Source organism: Ambystoma mexicanum, chromosome 3q (assembly GCF_040938575.1).
Source record: "Ambystoma mexicanum isolate Mex_15411 chromosome 3q, UKY_AmexF1_1, whole genome shotgun sequence".
Lineage (NCBI taxonomy): Eukaryota > Metazoa > Chordata > Amphibia > Caudata > Ambystomatidae > Ambystoma > Ambystoma mexicanum.
This window is the reverse complement of record NC_090926.1, coordinates 1,264,268,162-1,264,286,874: the sequence shown is the minus strand read 5'-3', so window position 1 is coordinate 1,264,286,874 and position 18,713 is coordinate 1,264,268,162. Positions and strand designations below refer to the sequence as shown.

General features: G+C 45.6%; 1 protein-coding gene across 2 annotated transcripts in view; it reads right to left on the bottom strand.

Moving 5' to 3' along the window:
• The window catches only part of KRI1 (KRI1 homolog), a 352,880-nt gene that overhangs the window by 290,141 nt on the left and 44,026 nt on the right, over window positions 1–18,713 (bottom strand). For both annotated transcript variants that reach the window (XM_069604296.1, XM_069604297.1), the window contains exons 4-5: window positions 11,980–12,073; window positions 11,250–11,307 (exon numbers count right to left, since the gene is read on the bottom strand). In XM_069604296.1, coding sequence (XP_069460397.1) covers window positions 11,250–11,307; window positions 11,980–12,073 — 152 coding nt within the window. The remainder of the gene's footprint in view (window positions 1–11,249; window positions 11,308–11,979; window positions 12,074–18,713) is intronic.

The following is an 18,713-nucleotide window of genomic DNA, read 5'->3' as shown; positions in this document are numbered from 1 at the left end:
AACCAGGCTCACTCTTCGATGGGACTGCATTTGGGACAGACACCAACCCTGCTATGGAAATTAGGCACTCACCTATCTCAGTAATCTGATGTTTGGCACAACCTGTAATTATTTGTTCACAATACATTGTGAATTTAACCGACTGTTTGTCATTATAACATTGATGTTAAAGACATAGAGACAAACAATTTCAGGTGTTATTGACAACCCTTTGTCTTCTTCCGTTTACTATTTTATGGGTTGAGCATTCATGCTGCTATTGGAACAGGTTCATATATATGTACTATAAACCAGTATGTTGTCTAATTGGCTTGTTGCCAACACTAATCAATTTATGTATTTTGTTTTTAAGTCTCATTTTCTCCAATCTTGTCTGTGTACCCATTTTTCTGACTGTAATTCTATCATAACATATGGTGCCGTTTTGTACATGTCCATATTACTTTATTTCGCATATGCATGGAATTGTTCCGATGCCAACTGTCTATGCAATATATTTTGTTTGATATATCTCTTCTGTATTTCCCCTTTCTTTTATTTTCTCTTCTTTTCACTTTGCATATTGATTACTTGATTTATTTTTTTGGGCTTATAACTTGAATGATTGTTTCCGTTTTGTGAAGTAAATAGGCAATCAGGCCCTGCATTGAGAAAGACCGAAGTCTGTTGAAACACGTGTCGGCAAAGATTGGACAAATATTTCACATTGTGACGAATAAATTATACTTTTCTCTAGCAACAGGCAGAGATTGTGTTATGCATTTTTTGAAATCGAGAAGTAACAATCTATATCTGAAGTACTGTATACCAACTCTATACATGTATACACCTTACTAGGTCCACACACTTAACTAGTTGGACAGCGCACATCATGGGATTCATTTCAGTTCTATCTTAAGAGGGGTATATGTGAGTTGTAGAGCTATACAATACAAGTATCCAAGTAACACTTACACTCAAGGTTTTAGTTATAAATATATATTAACATCAATTTTTAAAAAAAGCAATCTTTGAAAAGGCAATTCATATAACAAATTAAATATACTTTAAAATTATTTTCAGAATCAGAACAAGTTAGTGGATAATCTTTGGGTATGCTTCTTACACAATTCCTACACCCTGAGTTGACTTCAAATCACAAGGACAGTAATGGCATTTACATATATATATCACACTAGTTATACTTACTTTGCAGATTCTGAGGTTGCAGAAAGGAAGGATAGAGAAGGAAAAATGTTAAACAGTTCCTCAGTATATGTAAGGACAACTCTTCCAATGAACTCTAGATAAGCCTTTCCCAGCAGTAACAGTCTACAACAAGCTGCCACCTATGAGGGACAAGCAGTATCAAAGTCCATGATTCTTCAGGGAGCCAGGACAGTCAAAGTCAACTGGGACACAGTATATGGATCGGATGCACTTCTTAAATCAAAGACTTCCACAAAGTTAGAGATTTTGTAGAAAAATCACTTGTAGAGTCACAAGCTGTTAAGCCTGTGAAAGGAGAGTTGGAATCAATTCTGCAAGGTAAGCCACTGCAATTCCCAACTGAGAAAAGCACAGCTCAAAGACACCAAGTACCCAAAGTCTAAACAGTACCACTGGTTTGAAGAAGAGCGGTCCAGCGGATTCTGTCTTGCTACAGTGGAGCACACCCTTGTTCAGGGAGGACATCTGGAGGGCTCCTGCAGTGGTACTTGGGAGGTCGTCAGCAGCTATGGCCTCTTTTGGGTTCAGCGGCACTTTCCGGTTTCAGCGCTTAGGAAACAGCACTGTCGAGGATCTCAGATACCGGATGTGCCTCCTTCACTCCATGGCTCCTGCACTTTGGTGAAGGGACTCGGGATCTGGTCGTCCTGCTTCTGGAGGATCCTTGGGAGACTCCTGGAGCTTCTAGCCGGATTTGTTAACGCTTCAGACGTTTCACTCAACTATGGATGCTCAACCCCTGGCATTGGGCCTCCGAAGCAACAAAGAGGCACAGCCAATCAGGGGTGATTGTCCAGCAGGGTTTGTCTCGGGTTAGTTGGTCCCACTAACCCAAGGGGAGAAGTTGTTCCCTCCGGAGCTTCTCTGTTGAGGTGAAAAAGGAGTTCAGCACAGCAGCAGGGCTTGACCTGGCAATTCAAAGGTCCAGGAGGATGCAGCAAGCTTTCTTAGTTGGTTGTTTCTACCAGTGGTCGACTCTGCCTCTAGTCCCAAAACCCTCGCCTTTTAAGCAGGTTTCTCCCATTCATGCACAGCCTAGGCTGTCAATCACACAGCAGGACGGCTGTCCTGCCAGCCAATCAGGACTGGTGGCACTCAGGTATTCATAGAGACAAAGGAAAGGGGAGTTTTGGATCCCTCCCTCACAACCTGTCCTTCCAGACACACTGGAACCAGAGGCAGGCTTCAGAGCTGAAGCCAGCCAAAGGCAAGACAAACAAAGGGCTCTCACCTGTCTGAGCGCACAGAGTTAAACCCAAGAAACCAAATCGAAAATGGCCATTTGACAAAATGGTCACCCATGGGTGCTGTACTGCAGCTGAGGGTTCAGCATGCGGTAGAAAAGCACAATGGTAGGAAAAATTAAACAACTGCCACCAGCCATTTTGAGTAGTGAGGGTAACAAATATGTTACATGAGAATGTAGGACATGGGACTACTAGGTAACCCCCCCAGCACTCCACATAATATGGGGTGTGCTAGACCTACAAAGAGAAAAAGTAAAGTCAATTTCACTTTACTATTCTTGGGATCTGTAGTTCATACAATAAAAGGTATTTAAACCTTTTGAGAAATCAAGGATTTCTCTGCGACACTGCACTGAAGGTACTAGGCGTCATCATACAAAAAGTAGATGCCTATGGAGTTTGTCAGACTCCAAAAACAGCGAAAAGAGAATCCAAATCAGGCAAAAACGCATGAGAGAGTGAGAAAAAGGTTGCACTCACTCCAGGGTTAAAATTAAACCAGTCCCAACCATTCTGGTTGGAGGTGAAAACACAAATGCAAAACACCTTCAAGGGAGTAGATGTCAAGGAGTCCCCCCCCCCTTCTCACCCGAATCCGATCTTTGCTGGATTTCTTGGTCGATGCCTTCTTGCAGACGGATCGGGTCTTGAATAAGGCTGCACGAGTCTCTTCCGACTCCAGCCTGCGTTCAAAGTTCCGGGATGCAACGATCCAGGAATCCGGGAAATTAAGAAGGTGCACTACTCAGCACACGAGTCCAGGAAGTAAGAAAGAAAGGAGAGGGACTAGGAATGGAGTGAGTTAGGGACAGAATCAGGGAAGCAATACCGAAAGCTACAGAGCACACGTCTGGTTGCTAATTCGCAATAGCATTGAGATGCACAGAGCCGCGGGGCGCGTGGTCTATAGAGCACGCTACGTCCAACGTCTAGAGCGAGGATGGTGTTTCACGCTGGACGGCCATGTTCGGAGTACCAGGGAGTGCAAGCCCCGTTGAGACAAGGACCAGGAAGTCCAAAAGGGGCGCGTTCTGTAGGTGATGACAGCATGCCTCCTCCGAAGACCCGTTCCTCCAAGTGTGCCTGGGTGTAGGAGGTGAAATTTTCTGAGCAGTCGAGGGGCCTTGAGATTAGAAAGTGGTTCCCAGGTTCTTTCACTAGGAGGATATCCCTGCCATCCAACCAGGTATTGAAGCTGACCCACTTTATACCTGGAGTCGCATATTCGGGACACTTCATATTCCAGTTGGTTGTCGACCAGCAGAGGAGGGAGTCTGCATGATTTCCGGGAGGATTGGATGTAGGGTTTTAATAAGGATGTGTGAAAAACTGGGTGAATTTTCTTCCAGGGGTCTGGTAGTTTGATCCGGTATGAGACTGGATTTATAATTTCCTTGATGGGAAATGGACCATAGTACCGAGGGGCCAATTTGTTTGGCCGTAGATGTCGGGGTAGTAATTTCGAGGACAACCAGACTGGATCACCAATAGCATGAGAAGGCCCTGGTCTTCTATTGGAATCTGCATACCTCTTAGTCTGTGTTCTTGCCTTCTCTAACTTTTCTTTGGCTTCCTGGTGTACGTTGATGAGGGTTTCAATCCAGGAGTCAACAGTAGGTACCGGTGTGGGATGAGGGAGAACAGAGGGTAGAACCGATGGATGGAAACCTTGCCTACAATAAAAGGGACTGGTCTTAAGTGCTGAATGGTCGGAATTGTTGTAGGTGAATTCAGCCACGGCTATCAGGAGCGACCAGTCATCCTGAACCTTGGTGGTGAAACATCAAAGATACTGTTCCAGGGTCTGATTAGCACGTTCTGTGGCCCCGTTGGTTTGGGAATGATAACCTGATGAGGGTGCGTTGGATTCCCAAAATGCGACAGAGATGTTTCCAGAATTGTGAGACGTACTGAGTTCCTCGATCAGATATGATCTTGGAAGGAAGTCCATGCAGACGGAATATGTGTTCCAGAAAGATTCTAGTAAGTTCGGACGAGGATGGTATCTTACACAGGGGTGTAAAATGAGCCATATGAGTGAACAAGTCAATGGTAACAATGATGGTCGTGTATTCTCGGGAAGGTGGTAATTCCACAATGAAGTCTGTAGCAATGAATTCCCATGGCCTTGTTGGCAGTGTAGGTTGCAGTAGAAGACCCCGCCGGTCTCTTGTTATGTTTATTTTCACTACAGATAGCACAAGCTTGGATGTACTGCTGTACGTCAATCTTCATTCCAGGCCACCAAAACTGTCTTTGTATGAGGCGGAGGGTGTTGGTTATGCCACGATGTCCGGAGTGAAGGGTATCATGACAGATGTTTATTATTCTTTGTTGTAATTTCTGTGTGGGAATGACCAGTGCATTGTCCTTGAATAAATATCCGTCCTTGACTCTTAGATCCCATCGATTCTTCCTTGAAATATCCTTCCAGAGATCAGAGGATTGGGTTTGCACTAGAATTTCTTCCAGGAGATGGACTGCTTGAGCTACAAAGATCGTGTGGGGAAACATCTTAGGATAGGCCCTATCTTCAGTAGTTACATAGTCAGGACGTCGAGATAAAGCGTAGCAATCAGGTTTTGTGATGTGGAACTGGTACTGGGCAAAGAAGTAGGCCCAACGCGCCTGACGACTGTTCCTACACTCCAATGACTTTAGAATTTGAAGGTTCCGATGGTCCGTGCGGACCTGAACTGGATGTCTAGCACCCAGAAGTAGATGTCGCCATTCAGTGAAGGCTTGGTAGGTGGCTAACAGTTCACTTTCCAGGACAGAGTAGTGGGTCTCACTGGGAGTCAGGGTTCGTGAAAGGTAAGCAATGGAGTGTTCCAGTTTATCCTCAAATTCCTGCTTCAACACCGCTCCTATGGCGTAGTTAGAGGCATCCGTTTCCACTAGGAATGGTCGATTTATGTCGGGTTGGGCTAAGATGGGGGCTTGCGTGAACTCTGCCTTTAAACGTTGGAATGCCTCATCTTGCAGTGTCGACCAGATAAAGGGGGTGTCTTTCTTCAAGAGAGCAACGACCGGCTGAACGATCTCGGAAAAGGTGGATATGAACTTCCGGTAGAAGTTGGCAAGCCCTAGGAAGGATTGAACTTGTTTCACCGACGTGGGAGCGGGCCATGCCAGTATGGCCTTTAACTTTGAAAGGTCCATACCAATTCCTTCTGGGCTAAGGATGAATCCTAGGTAGTGAACAGAAGTAACGTGAAACAAGCATTTTTCGGGTTTGGCTAAAAGTTTGTGTTCACGGAGTCGTAATACTGCCTTTACGTGTTCTTCATGCTTTAGAAGGTCCTTGGAAAAGAGCAATATGTCGTCCAGACAGACAATGACGAAGAGGAATAACATGTCAGAGAACACCCTATCCATGAAACGTTGAAAAACTGCGGGGGCATTAGCTAGTCCAAAGGGCATGACTAGATATTCATAGTGACCAAAGGGTGTTCTAAAGGCGGTTTTCAATTGGTCTCCTTCCCGGACACGGATCAACTGGTAGGCACCCCGGAGATCTAACTTCGTGAATATTACGGCCCCTCTCACAGCTTCCAGGATATCCGAGATCAAGGGTAACGGGTACCGGTCTTTGAGGGTACATTGATTTAAGCCACGATAGTCGAGGCAGGTCTGAGTTCCTTGGTGTCCTTCTTGGGAACAAAGAACAACGAAGCACCCGCTTGAGATTTTGAAGGTCTTATGGTGCCATTTTCAAGGTTGGTATCCAGGTATTCTCGGAGGGCCTTTTTCTCAGGTTCGGAAAGGATGAACATTCTCCCGAAGGGAATCACTGCTGAGGGATCTTTATCTATGGCATAGTCTTCAGGTCTGTGAGGGGGTAAGGCCTGGACTATGGCAGTTGAAAATACATCAGCATATCCCTGATAGGCCTCGGGGACTTGTATGATATTGGAAACCATGAGTGGTGTTTGCTGGTCTCTTGGTGGTTCTTTAGGGGGTGTCAAGGAGGGATCCAGGAACAGACAGTGAGACATACAAAACTCTGAGCCTAGGAATAGTGATCCTGCTGTCCAATTGATATACGAATTGTGCTTCTGTAACCAGGGCATATCAAATACCATGAGGTAATGAGCTGACTTAATGATGTCGAATCTAATCCGTTCTTGGTGATGGTTTATAGAAAGCTGGATCTCTTTAGTCTGCAGGCTTATGGGCCCTGAAGTGAGGGGTCTTCCGTCGATTGCTTCCACCGGCTGCATGGTGCTTCGTGTCTCGTATGGAATGTGAGGACTAACAACCCAATCTTGATCAATGAATATTCCCATAGCTCCGCAGTCTACCAAGGCCAAAAGGGAATAGGTCTTATTCTTGGAGGGGGATAGGAAGGCCTGCAGTATCCCCAAACTGTTTTGTCCAGGAGAGTTCAAGGATGGAATTGATGTGAAGCTCTGCTCCATCTAGGATCGGGAGCTGGCGTTTCCCGAACGCCGAGGAGGGGCTAGAGGACATTCCCTAACCAAGAGTTTCTGTGGCACAATACATGCACAACCATGTATGAATCCTTCTCATCCTTTCTTGCAGGGATATGGGTCCACGGAAGGCTCCCATCTGCATGGGTTCTGGTTCAGTGACTGAGCCTGGGTTTGTGTCCGTCTTGGTGGTGCTCTCAAAGGACACTTTCGGAGAATTTCTTCTTCTCGGCCTTCCTTTCCTGGATACGAAAGTCTATTTGCATTGCAAGGTCCATTAGTGCCTGGAATGAGTTTGGGCGAGCCACTCTGGCCAACTCATCCTTAATCTCCTCATTCAGTCCTCTCCTAAAAAGGGTAAACTCGCCTCAGGGACCAATCACCTTCCTTGGTTAATTGCTTGAATCGGGTTACAAAGGTGAGCATATCCTGGGATCCCTGCTGAAAGTCTAACAGGTGTTCCTGGGCACTAAGTCCTACTCTAGGCAGTCAAACATGGTTTTAAGGGCCTGTATGAACCTATCATAGTAATCTACGAGAGCATCGCCGGAATTAACGAGGGGTGTAGCGCAGGTTAAGGCATTTCCTGAAAGGTGAGAAATTATGAAACCCACCTTAGCCCTCGGAGTCGAAAAGTAGTAGGGCTTAAAAGTAAAGTGGACCAAACATGAATCCAGGAATCCACGAAGGGTGTTTGCCGACCCATTGTATCTGTCAACTATGCCGCCCAGCAACACACTTTCTTTTGTGGCAGAATCACGGGATAGAACTAAATGTTTGAGAGCTGCGTTTTCCGCCTATAGATTCTGTACCTCGGTTCTTAGTTCTTGCATGCCACGCATCAGGTCCTGAACGGCCGCTTCCGTGTCCATATCGAGTTTGGTCGGGTGGCATCTCAAACTGTCAAGGAGTTCCCCCCCCCCTTCTCACCAGAGTCCAATCTTTGCTGGATTACTTGGTCGATGCCTTCTTGCGGACGGATCGGGTCTTGAATAAAGCTGCACGAGTCTCTTCCGACTCCAGCGTGCGTTCAAAGTTCAGGGATGCAACGATCCAGGAACCCGGGAAATTAAGAAGGTGCACTACTCAGCACACGAATCCAGGAAGTAAGAAAGGAGAGGGACTAGGAATGGAGTTAGTAGGGACAGAGAATCAGGGAAGCAATACCACGAGCTACAGCGCACACCTATCGTCGCTACTTCGCAATAGCATTGAGACTCGCGGAGCTGCAAGGGCGTGGTCTATTAATAGAACACGCTACGTCCAACGTGTAGAGCGAGGATGGTGTTTCACACTGGACAGCCATGTTGGGAGTACCAGGGAGTGCAAGCCCCGTTGAGACAAGGACCAGGAAGTCCAAAAGGGGCGCGTTCTTTAGGTCATGACAGTAGAAAACCTCGGAGAGGAAGTATGGATGTGTGGCATGTGGAACCCACGAGACAGGACACTCAAAAAGACACAAAAGAGGAACTTCATGGGCTTCCTTATAGCAAAAATGGAAGCAGAAAACAACCCCATCCAATCAAGAATGGCTACACAGAATTTGGACATACGTGGCGATGGAAAGAATCACATACAACATACAAGAGGACAGGTAGAGATACGTAACAGACTGGGGGGAGCGATATCTACAAAGCGACTATATGCTGCAGTGGTGCCCACACAAAATCTGCATACTGGACATGTTTACAGGATAAGACGGATGCAGAACAATGGAAGCAGTGGGGCCAGTAAGAATAATATAACCGGTGAGGGAGGAGGGTAAAGGGGGGTGGGGGGAATGGGACACTGTTGAAGTCCCGATGTTCATGTTTAAAGAAATGCCAATAAAAACATTTTAAAAAATAAATAAATTAAAAAGTCCTAAATCCAGCAAAAGAGCTGGGGGTCTCCAAGGTTGAAGGGAATTAGCACATAAATGAGAGTTCTCCCTAACAGTTTCTGGGGAACAGCTTGGAAGGAGGAGAAGGGAAAGGGTTGACAATATCCCACAAAGGTTTTAGGAACAGAGGGCATATTATGAAAGTGGCAAGGGGGATACTGTGTCTCACCTAGGGACATCCTCTCGCCATTCCCCCCTTCCCACCGCATCCCGCATCCCTCCCCGAGCGTGTCCCTGCTCCCTCCCGCCTCCCAACCCGCCCAACGCCCGTGATTGGTTACTGGGCTTCCGGGCCCAGGGTCTAGCGACCCGCGCTGCAGGCACCCACTGCCTCCTAAAAAAAATCATCGGCAGGTGAGTGCCATTTGCAGTGACCCAGGCCAAGGTAAGGAGTCTCCCGACCCCCTCCTCCCCAAACCCTGCAATGTAATATTGCATAGGTGCCTAAAAGCACCATAGCGCACTCGGCGCGTGGTCCCTCTCCCCAGCCCACCCGCTTCCTGGTTCCCCTGTACCCGCCTCCCAACACGCCCACTCCAACCGGATTGGTCCCCATACACCACTTCAAGGACATCCAAGGGCAGCCCTCTGCCCGGCAGCACTGCGGCGAAGGACCCCGAGGCTAAGGACGGCCCCAAGATGTGTCTGCAGGTGTCCGCAGGGGACGCCAAGGAAGCCAGCAGCCAACAGACACCAACAAAAACCGTGAGTGTGGTATGGGTGGGGAATAGAGCAATCACTCTACCCCAGAAAACCCCTGCCACTCTATCTTACCTACCAAGAACATAGACTGCCATAATACTTACATGTCCACTCTTTATAGAATTGTGATTGTTAACACATCCACTCTTTATAGAGCTTTAAATGTTAGCATGTCCACTCTTAGATAGAAGCGCCAAATGTGATTGTTAGCATGTGCCACACTTAGATGGAATTTCTCAAGTTTAGTCTGCGCCAAATCTAGACAGAAATGTGATTGTTAACATGTGCCACACTTGCATGGAATTCTCAAGCTTAGCCCGCGTTGCATCTAGATAGAAATACGATGGTTAGCATATGCCACACTTAGATGGAATTTCTCAAGTTAAGTCGGCGCCAAACCTAGACAGAAATATGACTGTTAGCATATGCCACACCTAGATGGAATTTCTCAAGTTTAGTCTGCGCCAAATCTAGACGGAAATGTGACTGTTAGCATATGCCACAGTTAGATGGAATTTCAGAAATGTGACTGTTAGCATATGCCACACCTAGATGGAATTCTCAAGCTTAGTTTGCGCCAAATCTAGGCAGTAACATGATTATTGGCATGTGCCAAATCTAGACGGAAATGTGACTGTTAGCATATGCCACAGTTAGATGGAATTTCAGAAATGTGACTGTTAGCATATGCCACACTTAGATGGAATTTCATAAATGTGACTGTTAGCATATGCCACACCTAGACGGAATTCTCAAACTTAGCCCGCGTTGCATCTAAATAGAAATATGATTGTTAGCAAATACCACACCTAGATAGAATTTCAGAAATGTGACTATTAGCATATGTGACTCTTAGCATGCACCACACTTAGAATTATGAACCTAGCTTGCGCGGCATCTAGATAGAAATGTGACTGTTAGCATGTACCGGACCTAGATGGAATCCCACAATTGCAAGGACAGCAATGCCAACTAACCAACCAACTAACAATTCCATCCCTCTGCATACACCTCTCAAACTATAACCAAACACAACCACAAGCCTTAAACGCAGCAATCCGCACAAACTTCACAACAATGCAACAACAAAACAAACCACACAGACTTGCACAACAGCACACGACGACTACGGACCATAAAACACCCCAAGCCCAGCCGACGGACCCACCGGGCTGAGGCTGCCAACAGCACATCACTGCTCTCTTGCACTTTTCCAGCTTATTCCTACTAACCCACCCCCCCTCCTCCCCTTTTCAGAGCCGCCAGAGCGCCAGGGGACCACTTTGGTGGTGATAGTGCGCCGTACAAATGAACATTAACATTCCCCAAGTTCCCTCTGGCGAGGTGATGCTCCCTCGCATATCCACCCCCAGGGTCGGGATTCAAAAGCAATGGCCTTTCCATGGCCACATGAGAGGAGGATTCTGGGGGAAAAGCAGCAAGTACGCCCTCAGGTTCCTCACATGACCCAGTTCAGAAAAGCAAGAGGTCCAGCCTTGGACTTCCTGCACAAATGTCCTACAGCCTAGTGTAACCCGCAAATTGTCTTAGAACCAAGAAGGTACAGGGTGTCGAAAATGAATGTGAAAGGAAAAGACAACAGTTGCAGAAACCACCTGGAGTTCAAAGCAACACATACATGAAAAACACTGTGCAAGGCAGCTTTGGCAATATTTGCATGTCCCAGATTATATAAATAAATCATTATTTAATTGTAAAGATTTGCACTGAGGTGTCGCATTTAATTGGTATAAGCTATCACATTTGGTACATTACCTGGTGACGAATGTAACCATCCTCATCATCAGTGTCTTCATCTTCATCTATATATTTCCTAATGAAGGAAATATATACACCTTGAAACAACCACATATGTCTCAATGTATCCACGTTCTTTATCTTGCTACTGACATCAATCGCCATGCGCGCACACAGGGAAGATAACGCAAGTGCAGACTCCCCAAGACCTATCACTGTGACCATCACTACTAGTCCGACATGGCCCACCCTAGTGAAAACCCACCACAGAGCCAAGCGGCGCAGGTCTGTAGCTCTCCAAGGTTCTTCACATCTCTCTGGTAAGGAGGTCCCTCCTACTATGCTACTCTTGCTGTGGAATACTCTCTCACTCCCCAGCTTTGGTGAGAGAGTGGGATACAGGGTGATAGAGGGGCGCCCACCCCCTCATATGCAGATTCTAAATGTTGAATGGCCTAGAACGGGTCAGGACAAGGGAGTAGGCGGAACTGACGCTTCCTCTGCTCTCGGACTTTGAATGTGGAACGGCCTCCACTGTTCCAAGATGGAGGAAAGACCACTACTGAAGTCCCCAATGAGCCATCCCTTCTTTGCTCTGGTCCAGGACAGTGGGCAGGAGTTGGTCTCAGCTCTCATACTCTAACACTGCCTCAGACCCATTTCTGGTGGGATCTCTGCATTCAGACACCACAAGTACATGAACAGACCTATCTGGCCCGTGCAAGGGTTGGTCCCGTACAGCACTCACCCTTCTTTCTCCAGGATCACCTTCCGCTCATAGTCCCTCAGGTACATGGGCTTCTCCCGCTCTTCTGGTAACGCCTCGCTCTCTGAGGAGGTCTCTATAAAGTGGCAAGAGAAACATTGAGAGAGTTATCTGAATGGAAGCAAGGACGGGCACCCCTGCTCTGCAGCAAGGCCACAGCTGGCCCTGTCATAGCAGGTATATGTCCAAAGGCAGGATGCCAGCGCTGGAGAACGTACAGGAATATGGGGGAAAATATTGAGGGTGGTGATGAGCCCAAATGGGGGTGAGGAGTGATCCGACAGTATAGGTGGCGGGTTGGAACATTCTTGTGATTGGAATGGGTTTGGGATGTGGATGGAGCCTATGGGGAAGTAAAGTGTGCATGGAATGTGAATAGGTGTTTATGGAAGTTGTGTTCATGGGTGGTGGTGTGATTAGGACTCTGAATTATAGGAAGAGTCCAAATGTGATGCGTTCAATATTGCATATCCTATGCTGGTCAATATCGTTAATCCTTTACCTTGTGGTCATTATACCCTATCTCTTGCCTGCATGCAACGACCCTTAGTCATAACTCTGCATGATGACCATTCTTAATTCTGCAGAAAAAATATCGCCATTCCTGGCTGCAAGTCTGTAAGGACAAGTGAGGTGGAGCTTATTGTGCAATAGGCTTGAGAAAAATCACTTTACACTAAGGGGGGGGGGGGGTTACCAAGCTCTGTTGTCCCAAACAATCTTGGATATCAGGGAAGGCTGGGTGGGAGGGTAAGTGAATGAGGCTGAAGGACCTGCAAGAAAAGCCCTTCAGTTGTATGAGTTTTTTTGAACTGGCATTCTGTCAGGATTTGGATACTGACTCAGGGAGACCCTTGAGCACCTTAGCAGTAGACCCCCACCTTCAAGATCCACCAGGATCTCCAAACGGCAACAAACATAAGAGTAACATCCCTGTGAGACCTGGATGAGTTTCAATTGAGATAAATAGGCAGGACAACATGAATGACAGGAAGACAGTGGACCGGACTCACAAAATTGATCCAATCAGGACATTTTTCCCCTTGTAATATTATTTGTAGATCAACCACAAATCACTGTCTTTATCATAATTCAATCTCCATGATAGCTTGACACTGCGAATGATGGTAATCATAGTTCTATTACCTGCACGACTTATCAAAATCTGTAAAAAATGCGAAACATTGTTTGAATTAAAGTAGCCACAAGCTCATAATTCTGCACTCCAGTCTCTAAACAGAACGCCATGAATGCACAACTGTGAACATAGTGTTGCTGGAACTTGTCGTTCGTGTTAATTTCCCTTCAAGGGCCGCACATGCAACAAATAGCGGTTACTGAACACTTAATCAATTTGGTGGGATAATGCTTTAGAGCAATTGCTGCTGGTTTATTTTGATGTATCCTACTGACTCTTGTGGCCCCCAAGGCTTTTTGTAGAGCCGTACACACTGTATTGCAATCTATAAAAATAAACAAAATAAAAAACACATTAGTCTAGATCAGCAGCCGTCAAACTGTGGGGCAGCCCCACCAGGGTGGCTCAAAGGATGTCCGGTGCGGGTGGCGGGTACGCAGACTATTTGAAAAAGGATTTAGATGTCCGTTTTTAATATTTAAAAAAAGGATGAAGGCGACTGCGTTTAATAGAAAATATAAGCAGTAGAACATGTTTAAAGTGCCTGGGGCTCCCCATGGACATCTTTTGGAACCTCTATGGGGGTCAGCCCCTACGTTATCAGACGGCAGACTCTGTACGAAAATGTTTGAATACCACTGGTCTAGATGCTCATTCGGGTGCAAAGGCCAAAGCTCAACACTCAGTAGTATCATCAGTTTTCATTTAGCAACATTGTTTTTTTCCTCTTTCTCCACCTCTTGGATGTTTAACGACCTCTTTTAAACACAGCCTTAGTTGTGTTATCTTGTAATTAGCCAGAAGGATAAGTAGCCACACACTTATAATTCTTCTGTCATAAGCTCGAATTGTGCTTTATAACATGGTCTTAACTTCTCTGGAGGCACAAATGATTGCCCACTTGAGCAATTCATAAAATATACAATAGTGTATTCAGATAAGCCTGTCATCTATGACTAATTAAATGTTATTACCTGTATATAGATGTGTTGTGCTCTAAGCTTTGACAACGTTTTTACAAACAGTACAGTTTAAGCAACAAAGGATTTCTTTTATCATTAATTTAATCACGTCTGCCCTCACTATTTTTTTATCTGAGGTTTTGTTACTGTTTCATAGCTATCAAAGAAGTTATGGCAAAGAAAGCTTGTCATTTTCAATATTAAAAATTGTCCAATACTTTTTAATATAGATTTCACCTTATTGGTCTGTAGACCATGCTTTAAGAAACAAGTAACCATGGCAAGACACGTGTGGCGTTCGTTCCTTATACAATTCCACACTGTGCCACCAATCTGCCCCACATTTACTTAGTTGCTTGTGAAGATCCTCCACAAGCCCCTGGCTACATTACATGTGGATACCCCAACCTGTTCTCCAGATTTGAGCCCCTTCACACGAGACGGTTGCCTGAAAGCAACCTCAAGGTGGGCGTAATTTTAAGCGTCTGCATGCAAGGAACAAAATGAGTTCCCCCGGGGACCCCGAAAAAACAAATTTCATGGCCCTTGGATGCACCGTTTCCGCGATAGTTGCACAGCAAAGCATGAAATAGGCAAAACATCAGTTTGGTCGTAGAAGGACTGGACAACGCTAATTTTAAGTGTCTCGATGCCAGGAACACAACTTAAAGGAAAACCATGTTTCAAGAGCCTATGACGCACTGTTTCTCAGATATTTGGACTTGAACACACTGCACCATGCCAAGATGAAGCAACAGTTGGGGAGAGTGCACACAAGTCCCCACTATGTTGCAGCGGGCAAACTCTTGCATCCCTTCCACATCTGCTCCAGGGTATGCAAGACAGCCACACAAGCCCTTCCTCAGTGCAGTGTACTTCACATCAAACGATAAGCGACTCCAAACAGGGACTACAGGATCATTGCTTTTCAACAATGAATGACAGTGTTATGTCTGTATACATGACATCCCACCCCTTTTCCTGGATTTGATCACCTCAACACATGACACAGTTGTCTGATATCGGTAAAAAAATTATCAATGTGGTCGTAGAAGGACCTGACAAATCTAATTCTAAGCATGTTGACATGAGAAACAAAAGAAAAAAATGTTTGAAATAAAAACATGTTCCAAGGCCATAGGACACATTGTTTCCAAGATATTTGCACCGCAACACACAGCACCATGCCAGGGTGAGGAGACAGACGGGGAAGCGTCTCAATGCAAGAAACAAAACTTGAAGAATAGGGACCTCAAAACCATGTCAAGGCCCTAAAATGCACCGGTTCCGAGATATTTGGGACGCAACACACAGCAAGTAGCGCCCCACACTGAGGCGACGGGTGGGAAAGCGCACAGTAGGTCCCAGTATGGCGCAGCATGCCAACAGTCTCTTCTCCTCCAGGTCTGGCCTGGGATATGCAAGCCAGCCACACACACCCCTTCTCAGTGCAGTGTACTTCAGAGTACAAAGCACATCAAGCGATAAGCGACACGGAACAACTACTTACTGGATCATTTACTTTCAGAAATTAATGAGAGGGTTATCCTGTCCGTCTACAGAACCCGTATGGAATACAGGCATTTTTGCAAGTAAACTATATTTCCCTAAACACATCTAGGCCTTTCCAGAGGCCTAGATATATTTTAATGTTTATTAACATTAAAATATAAGGAACCACAGTCCAATCACACAGCTAGTCTCTACTAGCTCCTCAGATCCTGCCTTAAACTCCTCCTCCTTCTTTGCCACTCTTTCAGAAGCGGAGTGCCTAGGAACCCTGCCTGTGAACCTTGCCTACTGTGATGAATACTTTGGAGTCCTCACAAAAACCAGCCTAAAGTCTCCTCCCAGGTGGCCAGGGAAAGGCAGAAGGGTGGATCACTAGGGAGGAGAAAGGCCTCAGGGGAGGAGGGGGACTTCGTGGGACGAGACGCAGTACTTGTCTGCCTCAAGGAAGAGAATGTACTTAATACCGGAATACGTAATGGCTTGTTGTCAGCAACAGCCTTTAGTGTCTCAATCTACTGTCAAACTGGGGGTTAGAGCAATAATAATCAGTTAGATACAGAATTAGGAAAAATCCTTTTAAGGTTAGGGACATTTGTAGAAACGAAAGCGCTTACGAGTCCCAGAGAAATAAGGAAGGGAAGTCTTCAAGTGTTACCAATTTAAACCCTAAGAAACCCAATTTTTCTGTAAAACCACATATTTTATGGAATCCTTATGGGACTTTTTAGGACAGTTTTTCCTGAAGTCCACTCTTAGTATAAGGCTGTACCACCCGAATTCATGGTAGTGTAGACAGAGCAGCCAGGCTCATTTTAGGAGGGAGGGGTAATGTAGAATCAGTACAAGGAAATTGTATTATACAAGTGCTCCAAAGAAACACTGAGACACTATGTATTGTAAAAAAAGTGTTTATTTTATATACAATCGGACCAAGAGATTCTTAGGTAAGTAAGAGAAGGCATATAAAAGCATTATAAAAACACAACACTATGCTTTTGAGTGCATAGACCTTATTTAGAAAGGTAACAATAGTTCTAGGGACTTTTGTATACACATTCAGTATATGGCATACCTATTCTTGCGGAGTAAAACCGTAAGTTACTTTCAGATTACTTTCCAGAAAAACAAAGGTAGTAGAGCCTGTCAGTTATGCAATGACACTCAACAAGGAAATCACATAATCAACCAACTTGCAAATATACTTTTCTGAATAGTGCAATACAGATTCAAGGAACAGTAAATACCTCAACTACATTTGTGATAACAGGCGAGTATAATATATAATTACAGTCCTTTTAAGCTCAGTGGAACACAGTCTAATATAGGCAAGAACTCTTTACACTAGGTTTAAATGATGGAGGCAACCCAAGGTCGGCTACACCTAAAGGAACACTTTTCAGGAATGGCACACAGCTATTCTAGGCAGGAAAAACCTAATATTGTAATCTACCATTACAGTTGCTTTTCAGATCAGTGCCACACAGATTGCGGTAAGCAATAACTCAAACTTGTTTTAGGATGGCACACAGCTAACACAAGGTAAGTAAAACCTATATACTGTGTAAAGGAGCCATCAGCAACTTAAAAGGTAAGCCTAACTGTAGGCAGACTTATTCTGGACAGGCTAACAGCCTGTCAGGGGAAGCAAGATCCAATTGGGGTCCCTCATACATTTATCCTAACAGGAATAGTTAAGTGAAACAGCATTACTTTTGGGGAAGAGGCACAACCAATTCACAGGTGAGTAACCAACATTATATATACATACATACTTTTCGAATTAGTGCAACACACATTCAAGGTAAGTGCTCATTCCGAGTTACAGTTACCAACCAACTTCTTTTACAAGTAAGTCACTTTTGAACACTTGTTATTCTTTTCAAGGCAGAACCCTTTTCTTATCCAGCACGTCCCTTATTCTATAGCACGAGTTCAATCAGAGGCAGTAGAGGGACCCTAGTGGTCTAGGTGCCAGCTGTAGGCAGGGCGAGATGAGGTTCAGTTGCAGGCAAACTCGAGTTCTAGGGGACGAAAGTTCAAACAACACAATTTCACTTTAAAGTTAGTTGAAGATCCAGGTACTTCAGAGAAGACACCCTAGGAGGGTTCTCGAGTGGGCCTGTGTGAACTGGATGAGTGGCCTCTCAATCACAGGAAACACCCCAAAGCTATACAGAAATCACAAAGGCTTAAGTTAGGTAAAATCACCAGCCAACAAGTACCTCAGCACAGAAGAAGAGTTGCAGCAGGAAGACATCAGATCCGCAGCCAAAAAACCTGATTGATGGATTCCTTTGTCAAGAAGGAGGAAAACAGGACTTTGGAAGGACTTATGGATTTGGTGCCTTTTCCGGAGCAAGAAGACAGAATATCGTCTGTCGGATTCTCGTCGTTTGCAAGGTCCACCACTCTGGTGAGGGGACTTTTCAGACCCGAATCGTGCCTCTGGAGATCAAGCGGCTCACGAAGTTCCAGCGAGATTTGGAATTTGGAAGACTGCACCGCACAATGGCTCGAGGTCCCAGGGTATTGGGGTGTTGCAGCCTTGCAAGGTCGCAGCACGGCGGCTGAGAAACCCGATTGTGTCTCACCGGCTAGTCCAGAGGATCTGTCATCCAGGTGGCCAGGGCACGGCCATCGCTTTTGGATCCAGTTCCTGGAGGTGGACCAGTGCGGGAGGATCATTGGTGTCTTCGGGGAATGGAAGTGGACACCGGACGGCGAGACGCAGTATCCCATTCCCTGCAACACCCTTTCCCCATCCTACCAGGTAAGATACTTAGGAACTTAACCCCACCACCCCCTTTCACGACACAAAACACGTTCTCACTGACAGCTCACTGTGAGAAAAAAACGGACTAACACCTGAGCTGTATACCTGACATGTCCCAAAACAATGGTCAGGCAGAGTCAGGCAAAGCACAGGAGGAACAAGCAGTACCAAGATGGCAGTTTCATACAAGAAGAAGAGATGGCAAGACCGGAGAGGGTTGCAAGGAGGGAAGTGCCCATGACCTTTTCAGAGAAAGACTGTTACTTTCAAGAACCTTCGAGAATAAACATAAGACCTTGAATTAAAGCTGAAGAGGCCTGCATTGTGTGTT